At 49.4% G+C, this 14,322-nt stretch overlaps 2 protein-coding genes across 2 annotated transcripts; one reads left to right on the forward strand and one right to left on the reverse strand.

The window, feature by feature from the left end:
• Positions 1-6: 6 nt before the first annotated feature.
• Positions 7-5,686, forward strand: LOC34622074. The gene is made up of 9 exons (XM_026334066.1): positions 7-195; positions 2,021-2,134; positions 2,335-3,382; positions 3,658-3,948; positions 4,298-4,461; positions 4,738-4,849; positions 5,021-5,107; positions 5,300-5,410; positions 5,577-5,686. Exons 1-9 carry the CDS (start codon positions 7-9, stop codon positions 5,684-5,686), a joined length of 2,226 nt encoding a protein of 741 aa, XP_026189851.1.
• A 959-nt stretch (positions 5,687-6,645) lies between these two features.
• LOC34622075 lies at positions 6,646-8,466 on the reverse strand. The gene has a single exon (XM_026334067.1). It carries the CDS (start codon positions 8,464-8,466, stop codon positions 6,646-6,648), a length of 1,821 nt encoding a protein of 606 aa, XP_026189852.1.
• Between the last annotated feature and the right edge of the window lie 5,856 nt (positions 8,467-14,322).

Below are 14,322 nucleotides of genomic sequence, written 5' to 3' on the forward strand. Positions count from 1 at the left end.
ATACATATGCATACTGCCCTCAGAGAAACATGGTTGGCTACACTGGCTACAATAATTCCAGGTCGAGAAGGTCGCTCTACGATCAACGAGCTAGTGCAGTTTCGCTACCCCCTTTTATCACACTCTCACCCCCCCGTGACCCCTTGCCTAGTGGACGTCGCCGCAAAGAGGCCGCCCAAAGGCAAGAACTCCCAGGTGAATAGAAGTTCAATTTATCATGAGAGAAGGTCTTTTTAGCAGTGGGACACCGTGCCGCGCCTTTCGCAAATCATGCCTTCATTTGCACGGCACTTTTAGTGTGCTCAGCACATTCATTCGTGCCGGAAGCTTTTTTTGCAGTCTAGTGTGCGCGTACTTGTGATTTCCAATCGATATTTAAAGCAGCTCATACGGGGGGGCGTGTGTATCAATAGCAACAGCAGACATTGGAGAAAGCATTACGAATCTTTCTCTCCGTTTTCATTTTCTAATACAGACGAAAGGCCGCAAGGGTTGGTGCTTGTTTTATTTTGGCACCCGACCGAAGCGGGTAGAATCTTAAGTGGGCATAATATCTGTTTATTGCCCAGAACAAAAATCCATGTTCAAGCTGCGAACTTTATGTGAACCGTGAAGTCAATATTTTAGTACCTTTAGGGGGACAGTATGGGACTTTGAATTCCACTTACTTTTCCTCGGATTTTTCTTCGCTTTTTCCTTCGTTGTGCCTTCATCAGATCACTAAAAGTACTTAGTGTCTATACAAGTGAAAGTTATCGCCCTTGGGGAAACGCATTTCAGGCTGCTCCATATTCAATTTCGCAACTGATGTCACATGCACAAAAATAGCCTGAGGGCCTTACATCGCATGATTTCTGAGGACTGAAGCCAGTTTTCTTCTATTCACTGTTTGCTGAGATACTAGGAGTGCGTACAAGCTGCATCTGCGGAGTGGAGACGATTCTGGGTGAGGCACTGAGGTGGGACCGGTTGACGACTGTCCCCTCTTCTATTCCGTAATGTATACTATACTGGAAAGCCAAGGATCGCGGAGTACCATTCCAAAATCAGAAAGAACATTGCATTAAGACCCGGTTGCTCTTTTTGGCATCTTGTTACCCCTTCCATGGTTCCCGAATCGTAGCTACTTTTCCCCTACAAAGCTTATTTTGTCAACCTTTAATTGGCATGCCTATGTAACATGTGCCGACAGGCGTAGCCTTACTCCTAAGCCTCCGGGTGTAAGTGCACTTCGCAGGCACTGAAGCACTATTTTTCATTATGTAACATTCTCACCTTTGTTTGCCTCCCCGTATAACTATGAAGTGAATCGTCTATGTCGGCTATGTTTCGTGTAGGACACGGTAAAGCAGCAAATGAATCCTGAATCAAAGCGGACAATTTGCGTCCTGTTTCCAATCACAACACCAGAAAAACTAGGACTTCACTTCACGGATCACACATTTGGCGCCGTATGGCCTAAATCCTAATACCTGGATCATTGCCACAAACCCTAGGCCCTAGCCGTTGCGTCAACTAGTGCTTTGTATCCAAAACAGGCACACTTCACACCCTTCCGCTTCTTTTGCATGCTAAGCCTGAATAAAAGGTGTCATAGGTAATTTATTGTGGCATTACGTACAATAATTTGCGGCTGTTCTCCCATACATCTCGCAGTCCGCCAAGGGACAGCCGACACCGATCGCCTCATTCGATTCAGCTAGCGTGGTGCAACGCCAAGCCGTTGGGTTTGTTGCGTTTCTGTTGAGAAAAGAGGATATTTACCCATTATTCTGCTAGTTTCAATGCGTTTGAGGTGTTATTTTCTTCACTTTGACTCATTCCTCGCTAAAAAGCCTTCTGGTACTCTTCTTTTCTTCTTACCCACGCTGCGGCCACTTGCCGGAGGACCACTGCCGCAGTAACAGCAGTAACAACGACAAAAACTCTACCATTTGTGTTTCCCTTTCTTCCTTTTCCCTCTGTTATGTATTCCTATGGTTTAAAAGTGCCTTTTTTACTTTTTGTATCCAATACCAAGAGTCAGGAACACCCCAATCGACAGCAGTCAACGGCGGAGCCGATTGACAGTGTCGTCTACGACGACGGCAGACCAGTCAACTCAATAGGCAATCTTCTTCCCAAACAAACGGAGGTAATTTTTGCTCCAATTTCATTCGTAAGTTTTCCCTCAGTCGGTGCATTTTGAAGATCTGGAACCGGCACAACGGGATTGAACTGTTTCCTGCTATCGTCCTTGATCCCAATAGCATAGCACTCAGCCTCCAAAAGCAGAAACTAGCTGGCCAGTACGGCTCATATATCTTCTCACATTCCCACCTTCTTTGAATCTAGCCATGTATCAGGAATCCGCACTGCTCTCGGTTTTCTCACCCGTTTGACTGCTCCCTGGTCTGCAGACTCAAGATGAACCAGCAGAGCAGTGATATGAGGGCCGCTGGCTCTTCCTCACCCTCGGCCCATTCAGCCGATAGCTCACCCTCCCAAATTTCACCCAGAAATACAGGCCAAGGATCGGTCCCGCAAGTAACTTACCCTCTGGACACCGCACGGAGTATCCCAGAATCTCGTCCAGCCCGTCTTATATTGCCACCCCACGACTTCGCATCAGCAGAAAATGCATCTGGTATGGCATCGCAGCACTCTCCTCAAGCAGACTTCATGCACTATTACAGCGCACAACGCCATCAGCAGCACTACCAGGGAGTTCCGCTGTACGATAGTTCGGATAATACACTCCCCATAAAGAAGAAAGCCCTATTTTCTGCACCCTCTAGCAGCGGGGCTAGCAATACTCACGAAACCGGCCTAGGCATTCCCTACTCCTCCGGAGCCTGGCGTGGTACAAAGCCTGTCACCACGACCCCCACCAAGATATCCCTACCCCAAAATGCGTACCCCCTTCCTCAGCCTTTGCTAGAGAACAAGCTTCCCAGGGAACAACTATTCCTCGAGTCTTACAATCAAACAGACCACGCCGGTGCGGTGGCTACGTGCCGTCTAGAGCGAGTGCCGTTACCGATGCTGGAGAAAGTCCCTGGAGGCCCTACTCCTTGCCGCATGCGCGTGGACGGGCCCTTGGTGCGGGTTCGCCTGCCCCATCTACCGGAAGTAGATGGTGACATAAAACGCTTCTGTCAGAGAGTAATGATGGCAATCAGCGGGGCAGCCGATGACTGCCGCCGGCTTGTCAGTCCCTGCACAGAGCTGAGGCTCCCTAAGCTTAACTGCTACGCCCCACAGCCCACAGCCATCCAAGAGTGCAAGGAATGCGGATACAAGGGACACTACTGCCCAGAGTGCGGATCAGGACAAAAAGCTGGGGATATCCCTCTTGTTGGCGCGGCATACGCAAGGATCCAGCCATCTAGGGGCATCTTGGGTAAGTTGATGCGAGAAATTCCAGGCTAGTGACGAAGGTTTTCAGGTTTAAATGCAACCACTTCATATCACACCAAATTTTTGTTCGAATAACTTTTTTTCAAAGCTGATTAAGCTGCTGCTTCTCTCTTGTTTCCTCTTTCTCCTCTGGGTTTCCTTGATGCAGCGCACTCTGGCCGTATGTGTGCCGCCGGGACGCAAATGTGTTGTAGCCCCTATCGTTGCTCAATTTTACAATCCCCAAGCCATGCATCTGTGCTATGTGCGGTTTACTAGTACCCCAAGAAGGCTACCTCGAGCGTTGCATGCGTTGGCACTGGTCGCTGTTTGAAGAAGTGGGTAGCGCAATAGACCAAGAAATCCTGTGCGACCGGACGGGAGGCCTCTTCAGGGAGTTCGGGGAGTTCGTTGACAATTTGGTAGCGGAGGGAATACATGCAGTCAGTTTCGGCTTTGCGGGACTATTTAGCGCTATACCTGGAAGAAGCCGCACTATTGTTGAAGGCTACCCAATGTATGAACCCGAACCGAAGTTCATTCGCAAGGAAAGACCCACTAGCGCAACAGGTTAGGCAATAGGAGTGGGCGCACAAGCATATCGCTGGCTGTGCCCTTCTCCTTTTTACCCCTCACTTTTCCGTTTACTGAACATCGCTCCATTTGTGCCTGTACTGCTCCTATCTGTATGTGCCTTATCTCGAAGAAGCTGTTCTCGTCAGTGGAACCCCCTCAGCCGTCCTGCTTGTCAATATCTGAATTTTCCGCATCCTCTGTGTTCGGCTTTGTTTGTTCGGTTACATTTAAGCAAAAGAATAGACAGACGCGTTGTTTCGCGTTTTGGTCATGGCACAAAGCGAGAATGTCTCCTTGTGTTTTTAAAGGTTTTTCTGTCTGCCGGTGCCTTTTTACTCTCCAGGTAGCGCTTGCGTAGACCATGTGAACGCCTTTCTGGATGCCTGCCTCACCAATCCCTCAAGCTTCCCACTGGAACTCCAGCCTCCCCCAGTTCCGGATACCCAAAAAACTGGCAACTGGCTCATTGACTCTGCCAATGCTGCACTTGACTACTGCCTCCAAGATGTAAGCCCTTAACAGAATGAACATGGAGAATAAAAAAGGGCACTTTAAATCTCAGATTCCGTTTTGGAGTGGAGGGGGAGGGGGGCGGAGGTATCGACTCTTCAAAATTTTGCATTCCACAGTCACTGAACGGAGATCGTTATGTTGTCATAGCATGTCATTTGTGCTCGACTTGTTTTTACGTTTGAGCCTAAAGACCATTAGACCAACATTACGTGGAACGAGAAGCAAACATCCCTGCATTCCTAACGCATCTCTCTGTACTGTCTTCCTCAGCGCACACCGCCGCCCCTGCCGCCTCTTAAGAAAAAGATATGTCCAATTGAAATGCTTATTCCTCCATGCTGTCGCGAACGACCTTCTGTCCCCCCGCCTTCTCCAAAACAGCGTAGGTTTTATCGTAATGACAGAAATGTGGGGAACGGGGACGGCGCATCCTTACAGATACAAGGGGTGTTTACCCAGCTTCTGTGTGGCAGAAAGGGACGATATTCATTTGTGAGTATTACATTAATAATTGCCTGAGGCTTTGTTTTGTCGGTCCGGTTTTCTGATGCAGCGATGTGCCCTCTTTTCGAGCACTGCATGGGCAAAGGCCGCAACTGCCCGCATTGTCATCAGGCGATCCGTCCATCAGGGGGCAAATGTCTGTTGTCTATTTCCATTCCACTTCCATTCCCTACTCCCTTTATTTTTGCTTAACGCTGCCACACACAACCGAACACCGCAAACCCCAAGAGTGCTTTGCTTCCTTTTGCAATGCATGGCCCCCTGAGAAGTGTGCCCTCCAGTGAGCAAAAGCTGATTCCCTGGTATAGTGATGTTGTTGCTGTTGCAGGTCCTAAGGAAGATGTAGGAGGATGCCAGATACAGCTTTGTCCGATGCAAGAACCTGAAATTGCCGTATTTCCCACCGGTCCAGCTCTGGTTTACCCATACACAGAGGACGGTAAGCTGGACCATACATTAAACTGGGATGCCTATGCTGTTAAAGTTGAAATGTGGACTGCTTAGGTCGAATTTCATTTTTCGTCGGCAGTAACATGAAAAATGCTGGAGCTGAAGGGTGGAGCAGTCACAGACTTAGTGCCGTATAGGTTGTTTGTGGTCTGCAGCGTTTGACGTGAGGGACAAATCTGGCTTGGTTGAAGTGCTGGACGACAGTGCGGATGGAACACCCTGCAGACACATAACCGTCCTGTCCGAGCCAGTCAAAAATTACTAAGGACTGCTTCGTTTCCTAAGCATCCAAGACATGCTTCTCGCCTTCAAGCTGCACAGTCAACAGGCACTCTTTTCACAATCCTCGCGAGTCCAGGGGGGGCAATTCCTTACTTCCTTCAAACCGCCCTTTGCATTGCTTTCTTGACTTGTATCAAAACCTCTCCTGTTTACACTTCTGAGAGAAGGAAGCACAACGGATCTCCGTTTATACAGCGTCTCTGCAAATTATAATTGGCCAGCTAGCACTCACTGCAGCATCTGATGCTGCGCAGGACGTATACCTCAAGAAATGGCAGAGACACTTAACTGGTCTCTAGCTCAGAACTGGTTCTCATATGTAAGGTATTCTCATTTTGGGGTCGTCTGCGGCCGTTGCAAGCAATAAGCCTTCTACAGTATTAGAGCTAAGGTGTACGCAAAAATATTTATCACTAAGTGCACATGTGTAGCGCTACGAGTTAGTGCTCTCGAAGAGGTAAAATGTAATTCATTCGCTCGCATCCCAGAGGCTATTAAGCAGGAAAACTCCGTTTGAGGGGCGCTTATGCCCAATGGCCAAAAAATTTAAACTAAATGCTAGCCGTTGCTTTTTGGAGTTCCATCATTGCACGCGCCTTCTGAACGCAAAGAATCAGAGGCTCCCCACCTCTGACGGTGGACAGTTGCTGATGCTGATGCAATCACCATAAATGCCCTGATTTGGGGGCCTGAGTAAAGCCACAAACTGCAGCACGAAGAGAGTGACTAGCCAATTGCTCCCGCCAACAGCATCGATGGTTAGAGGCTGGTTACCGCAAGTGACCTTGTTTCGGGCTGCGGCAGGTAAGTACGGGAGAGAAGTATCCGTGTGTATACCACGCGGACTTGATCACAAGGGCCCAGCTGCCTACCCCTCCCCTGGGTCATCCCTCTTTGTATCCCTTTGTCTTCCCCTCTTCTTCTCACCCACTATTGGGAACCTCACATAAAATCAAAGTCTACGAACTCTTCCCTTGGCGTTTCCATGAAGAGCCAACACACAAGGCAAAAAGCTGCAACAGCCAGAGACAAGGCCTTCGGCAGCAAAGACCCATACATACCCGCCTGTTCGTTGCAAACATTGAAACTTTGCAGAGAACTGTGACCTCCTCTCCTTCCGTGTGCCTCAGAGAGCGTCAACCCCTCCAAAGAAGTGGAACGAGGAACTCCACCAGGAACGATACTCTTATCACGATGCACATGACAGCTCTGATCCTGTTGTTCGTGCTGGTGTCGGTGCGGCGCCTGCCGTGCAGTGATGCGGTGCAGCAGGCTCTGCGATTTCAGTGCTGCGCCGGCCTCGCCATTTGTCTTGCGCATTCCCCCCACGCCTAGCTGCGATTGCTCGCCCACCAGCCCTTCTCCTATGAGGCTTTCCCCGGTCATTTGAGCCATGAAGGACTCTTTGAACTGTCGCGCACTCCAGGAGTCGTAAGAGGTATTGAGGAGGCGCCAGAGGCAAACAACCAGCACCAGGGCAAAGCGTGCGCACCAGCCGAACAGCCCAAAGAGGTTAGCCATACCGCTGTAGGCACCCTTTCCCTCTGGAGATTCCTCCCCAAAGGCAGACACTCCAAAGGTTGATAAACCCACACCCCGCCTTCCAGAAACTCCGCTAAATTTCCCAACCTCTGCAGCCTTCCCAGGTTCAAGGATGTCCACGCTTGGAGTAGTATCCTGCTGTTGAGGACATGGCCAAGGACGCGACAGCGGCTGCTGCTGTTGCAGTTTCTGCTGATGCCATGAAGGTTGAATTAGATGGGGTAGGATCCCCTTCCGTTGCTGCTGATGCTCCGTCGTCCGTGGCACGAGAGAGGTCTCATGAGACTCCTGGAGTAACGCAAAGCCAGCTGAAGTCTGGTTTTGTTGCCGAGTTTTCGGCTCAGCATCGACAGTCCCGCTAGCAAGAGGACCTTGAGTTGTCCCTGCTTGTGTACTGTACGTGGTCGCAGATCGCGGAAAGAGTCTGTGCATCTCGAGAGAGGCAGTGATTTGAGACAGTTCTCTTTGGTCTGAAGCATCCAGCTCCAATGGCCCGTCGTCCGATTCCCCTAAGCCTGCACGCATAGTGCCGGCACTTTTTAGGGGATCCTGAACAGTCCAGCTACTGCTTAAACTCCTTAACTTCTGCTGCTCTTCGAGGGAATCCTGGTGCATCTTTTTAGCCTGCCACGAATAGAGAGACTTGCCGACAGTAGGAGCATCGTGGTTACATGCAGTGTGGTGCTGCCGAGTTGCAGAGTGCTGTTCCGCATCGACGCTCCTCTGTACAAAGGGGCGCCTGGCTCGAGGCAGGGGGGGCTGGCCTTGGCGAAGTGTGGCTGTGCGTCCTGTTGAATGCGTTGCAACAGCAGGCACTGAATTCATAGATGCCACTCTGTATGGACTCGGGCTACGGACGCGAGTAGAAGAGGAATACTGAGGCTGAGATTGATGGGGGGAGAGGTCATTACATTCTGGAAGAGGATTTCTGCTTCGGCTGCGAGAACTGCTCGTAGTCCTCATATAACTCTGTTGTGCCCTTGAAAGTGTCTGGCGCTGGAGCTGAGCTGAGAAGTTTGAAGAAGAGCGGGATATTGAGGGAGACCGCATCTCTGGGGGTGCAGTAGTTCTGAGGTTTCTTACGAATAGCTGCGTCTGCCGGTCTGTGCTGCATGCACTAGGGCGGCGTAGAGGGGGTGCATCATCAAAAATGGTACTGCTGCGCTGTTTTGCTGCAATACTCTGGGCCAAGGCCCCAGCAGGTGTGGTTGGTAGAGGCATCTTCTAGCGCAAGTAGTAAGTATTTGTGTGGATGAAACCGTGGGTAGGTTGTAAAGGATGAGTGCATCCGCACGCTCGAGGCAAACTACCACAAAATCAGATCGCCGCCTCAAGCCCTTGCAAATGAGGCTTTTAGAGCAGGGCGTGCTCCTACATGAAGGCGGCGGCTGGGCAAGACAAAACTTCCATGCAGTGAAAGAGAGACAAAAGAGAAAAGACGGTTCAGAAGGAGCCAGACACTACCTAGCATATCCAGTAATCCAGTTGGAATAAGTATAGCTAATGCAATAGAAAACCGGAAGTGGAGAAATCTGTAAATGCTATAAGAGTGCGAGTTTGTGTTCTTGACCCCCGGAATGATTTGAGCAGCTCAACGGCGGAAGCAAGGATCTCAGGGAGAGCAGCCAGGCATTTTGGAACCTCAGAACAGAACTACCATAGATTGAAGAAGCTATTACATTATTGTTTCACGGGAAACTTCGTGTGAAGGAGGATCGTCGCATTTTTTCTTGGGGCTTTTGGTACCCTCCAGGAACTCGGCGGGGTTGGTGGTGTTCGCGCAATTCCCCCAGTTTGCCATGTGCCAAACGGGGGAATGTTAGGCTGTAGTTACTTATGACTGCCATGTTTCTAATATTTCATTTTGTGCAAAAATCGGGTGTCTGTCCAGAGATTACTAGTTTTTCTTCTGTCAACTCACCCCAACCAGCGCGTCAGAGGAGTTGGTTTCGGGGCTATCTTAACCGTCATTACCGTCACAGGGTTGGTTTGTTTTCCGTCAAAAGCAATTGACAATGTGCTCACCTGAGGCAACTGCTCTGGTGATACACTGATCTGAAAGTATACTACTCAATCCCGTGACACAGCACGCTATGTCGAGCCGACTGACCCACTCATAGGTAATGCAGCGAAAATAAGCTTCACGCACACTTTCTGCCACATTGGCTATGCAATAACTTCTGATGGGTCGGGTAATGGCTTGCTTGCTTGTACATTTTCCTTGCAGAGTACTGCTAGCTCGATACAAGAAGATGCAATGCTGTGCCCATGTGCGCTACTTTGTATGAAGAACTTGGCTTAATTTCTTGCAGTACTCATAGGGTGTGACTGCGCGGACCCTAGCTGTGCCACTTACCTAATGTCGGAAACTTGGAGGAGCACGGACAGGGAAAGGTAAAGCTCCTGTGGAAAGTCCAGTAACTTTCTATCGGGTCTGCCTGGGCAGACCTAGCTGGAATGTTACAGTTGGCAGAACCAAATGGCTCGAGGCAGCTGTTGGCTGCTCAGACACTGGCTGAGGGTGCATCAAGATGTGGGGTTTCCCCTACCAAACTTGTCCGGTTTCCATCAGGCCATTTGATAATTCGGCTATCAGATTGTCTTCGGCAGTACACTGGGGAGCAGACCTGCTGGCGGTGGAGGTTAAAGATAACACAATGTGTGTTGGGTCGACACAGGCCGGCTTGCAAGCTAATGTGACCGTAGTAACCTTGCAGCCGGTATAAAGGAGCGGTTTACTAATAGATTAAACGAATGGTCATGCATGCATAAGAGAGTTGAGGGCAATTGGAAAATTATGCACGCCGGAAGGATAGACAGACACTCCAATAGCCTAGATTCCATGGTATAGGAATGTTTCTTGCCTTGAAATACTCAAAAAAGAGGGGAATAAACCTTGTAGCAGGTTCGTTGGGGGAAAAGAAGTTCAGTATCTGCTCAACTCTCAGAAATTCATCTTCCTGTAGTGATTGCTGCAGGTCTTGCCTCCCAACACTCCCTGCCTCATACGCTAATGCCAAGATGTCCTCAACAGCAAGCACTGGGGGAACTGAGAAAGCTGAAGGAGAATCCATCACTGCACTTGCATATTGATATCTATGACGCTTTGATTCATGAACTTTACAAGGTAAGGGAGTACCTGCTTTATCAATGCGTTTTTTGGGTGTAGCCGGTGTCGTGGCGGATGACCGCAGCATGAGCACAGAGGCAGCGATTGGACAACTCACCGGTGGAGCTTCCGCGAACAATGGAGTACTTGAGGTTTCAGGAGCGAATGAACGCAGCGTTTGAACTTTTGGCTAAGAGTGACAAGATAGATGGAGATTTGGAACCTATGGATATTAGGGCCGTTTCAAATACCCTCAGCGCGCTGTTTTCTATGGTTTCCTTTTCTCCTCACCGTATACACCCTCTCTGACCAGCTCTAGACTGTACAGGACAATGCATATCTATCTATCGTGAGCAAAGTGTCATTTGCATTCGGAGCTCCAAGCGCATGCAAAAAGCCAAAGAACATAGAAGAGGTGCTCGGGTTAGTGGGCGCAACCTGCTTAGTGCGCAAAGACGGCGCATCGAGGAAGCGGAAAGGCCCCGCGCAGGCCACTTAGCAATAAAGGAGCCTTTAGAGGATACGGCTACACTTAGGAACCCACAACGGATCAATTGTGCGCGGATAGAAAACTATATCTAAGGGCAAGAGTTGCTAGCGTTGTTTGGTACCAGATGTAGAGGGGATCTATTATCCGAAGAAAAGGCAAGCCACTGTAATCTGTCTCTTCACCCCTTAGCGCCGCCCCTAAAACCCACGTTTGCTGATGAGCAGCAAAAGCCAGGGATTGACAAGGCTACCGCATTACACTGTGGCAATAAATCGGAAGTGGATCATATCATCATGCTTTATGGCCTCTCTGTTGGACCCAATCACTATGACGTAATCCTAGGCATGCCATGCGCTGCCCAACGGAAAGCGCACAAGGGACCACCACTGCGGGCTATAAGGGCTACAGTGCCGGAGATGCGCTAGGGACGAGCCTCTCCTGATCCCTCCGAAAAGCCATTGCATCTTAGTTGAGTGGGGAAACGTTGGAGGCTTAACAAGGTGAAGCAGACTCTCCTGAGGGCGGCTCAGCATTGCAGCACGAGAAGACGATTTGAGGATGCTCCCTGTCTTAGAGGCTCTTCAAGGAGATCTTCATGGAGAAATTTGATTAGCCTTGCACGTAGGAACACAAGGAGCTGGCAAATATAAAGGAGTTTGGAGGTGTGCTGGATGGAGACGAACTACCAGTGAGCTGGCCACCCCTAGTGTATTAGCATGCCACCCTGTTCCGCGATATCGGAAAGACTCATAGCACGACACGGAGCCTGAGATTTCAACAACTCGTTTACATAGCGCTGAAGCTACCACAATTGACAACGTCTCTAGGCATAACCGGGCATTGGTACCGGGGAAGGGCGAAAGGTGCAACATGTGCGTCAGCTTTCAGTACCCCAAACAGCTCATTGTAAATGTGGAGTTCCCGACGCTTTCCATTGACAAATCGCTTGACAAAGTCCATGCCTAGAGAGTCTGCCTTATGTTTAACTCCACAGGTGCCTCCCTTCAAATTCCTATTCACCCTGCTGATGGGCTCAAAATGCGTGCATACATCCCACTCATGTACTCGAGTGTATCTGTGTACCATTAAGAATTTCAAGCGCCCTAGCTTAATTGCAGCGTCAAGTTCTTCGGGAGGTGTAGGAGCACAGGAAGAAGCGGTGGATTGACGTATCAATGGATAGCCTTGTAAAATTCAGACTTAATGTTCAAGAGCACGTACAGCACCTACGCCGTGCGCTCAGCTGTTGCAAACAGGGAGTTATAAATACATACAAGTGTTTGTCTCCTACTTTTCCATTAGAACATTTGTGCGTTTGGGATTTTGTGTTTCAGCTGCACTACTTGAGCCAGATTCAGCAATATTAAATAAACACCAAGGCGTGACATTCACCAGTAGGAACCTTCGAGGATGTTGTGAGGTTTGGGGGCTTGCATCTTACTACAAGGTAAGTGCTGCTCAATTTGCTTGGAGCGCCTCCTGTTTGACTTATCAATCAAAAGAAACGCAGTCTGTGGCCCGGACAGAAGAGGGTTGTTCCGCAGGAATAAGGGACGTCGGCGGCCCAACAATTCCTCCGGTACTTGTGCTGCCCGATTGTTAGTTTCATTTCTCCCAACAAGACCTGCGTTACTAGTGTACCTGTGTGCACATTTTTCCTGCAAGTCCCGCATCTACAAAGCCTCAAGTAATGGCTTGTTATTCTTGTCACTTTACTGAGAACCGAGCCACGGCACTCGGCGCAGGAGCTGGAGCTCTATGATATCTCTTGGGGCGTGGAAAAGGGCGTTGCTGCATTACATCGGCTCAAATCATTGCGCAGGCGGACTATCAGTCTTTTGCATTCCTTAGGCAGACAATTCAGAGTACTCACTGGCTTCAACGGCTCCTGCAGTACATCTTTCGTGGAGCACATATAATACAGCACAAAAACCATTGCCGCACTCAATAGCACCCCAGCGACTCAAATTTGTGAATTTCGAGCGCGTTTGTCTGCGGCGTTTCACCGCTTCTACCCAATCGGGGTGCGCCTTACGCTTTTGACAGCCATGATTCCGCCATTGTTGCCAAAATCCAAAAGGGCAAATGGGTGAAGTCCCATCACTCTGAGGATTACCTAGAGGGACTCGAAAAATGTGTGGGCTCTGTCGTTCGTACAGTGTAGCTTCGCTCCGCAGTGTCGCTGCTAGCAAAGCACATGGTATGCTGTTTCCGGGAATAGGGGACTCGCACTTCAATGACCAAGCTTTCACGTTCTTTCTGGCTGGTTTAAATGCGTCTCGCTGCAGAGGAGCACTCGTTTGCATGCCAGAATGTTAGTCGCTAAACCCGCATCATTCGTCTACACCGGGCTTTGCACAGCCTTTCGCCGCCCTGAGAGAAATCGGTGGCTGTGGATCTGACTGTTGGACTGTTTGAGGTCAGGGGTTCGGAAGCTATCCACGCGGATGCCAGCAAATGCAGTGAAAGAGCCCAATTAATACTTTACCTCATTCACCCCTCGAAACATCATTTAATTGCTTTTAACACATCTTTGGATCTTTCACAGATTTCATTTGCAGTTCTCCCATGAATTCATGCTCTTCCTGCTGTGCCATTTTACCTACAAATCCGTCGAATGTAGCAGAAAATTTCAAAATGACTTCATGAAATTCAAAAACTTCAAGATTGATTTTTAAAGTCTTTCGCGTAGGCAAATGACCTGTGGGGCGGGGAGGGAGGTGAGCGGAGGATCCACAGAATGCTGTAGAAACGCTAGATCCTAGGACTCCGGAGAGCCGGGAATTCACTGATCAGGTTTTAGGGAAATGGGAATTCGGAACTTTGACCTGAATGGTTCACTAATGAGCGATTGCAAGCTTCGTTGCCTAAGGTGTAATTTACAGCTCTACTTGACTACCAACGTGATCAGCCGTCGACAATTCACCTCGAGTTTCTTGGTAATCGCTCCTCCCCAGCGCGTCCTTCGCCTGAATTCGCGAAGTTCATTTGCGGAAAGTGCTTCAAATGTTCCTAACTATTCCTAGGCGGCCTCTAGACTCAGACCTAGGCGCAGGCACTCTGAAGAATATTACCCTATCTCCGTTCTTGTTTTGCCTTTTAGGCTTTCGAGTCCATTATACTGCATGCACCACGTTTGATTGCATAGAACTTATGGTATATGCAGAGTGAAGGCATTGCTGTGCTACTGTGTATTTTAATCGCCTTTACGCAATTGATGTGTCCTCTGTTTGTCCGTATCAAAAGGCTAAAACAGTTCAGTGCCCCGATGATAGCGAGGCGCGCCGCCGCCCTGGGGGTGACAGTCTGGTCCACTCCTCGTTGCTGGCTAGCGTTCAGCTGTTTTTCCTTGCCCCTTTTTGCTGCATGTTGGTGCGGACTTGGGTTTTTCGTTTACGGTGTGCCTTTTTGCGTTTCCCTCTGGCTGCGCAGTGGTGATAGGGGGGAACTCTTGGTGTATGACGCATGAGGCTAGCCT

This window comes from Cyclospora cayetanensis, unplaced genomic scaffold, assembly GCF_002999335.1.
Source record: "Cyclospora cayetanensis isolate NF1_C8 unplaced genomic scaffold, CcayRef3 CcayRef3_contig_35, whole genome shotgun sequence".
Taxonomy (NCBI): domain Eukaryota; phylum Apicomplexa; class Conoidasida; order Eucoccidiorida; family Eimeriidae; genus Cyclospora; species Cyclospora cayetanensis.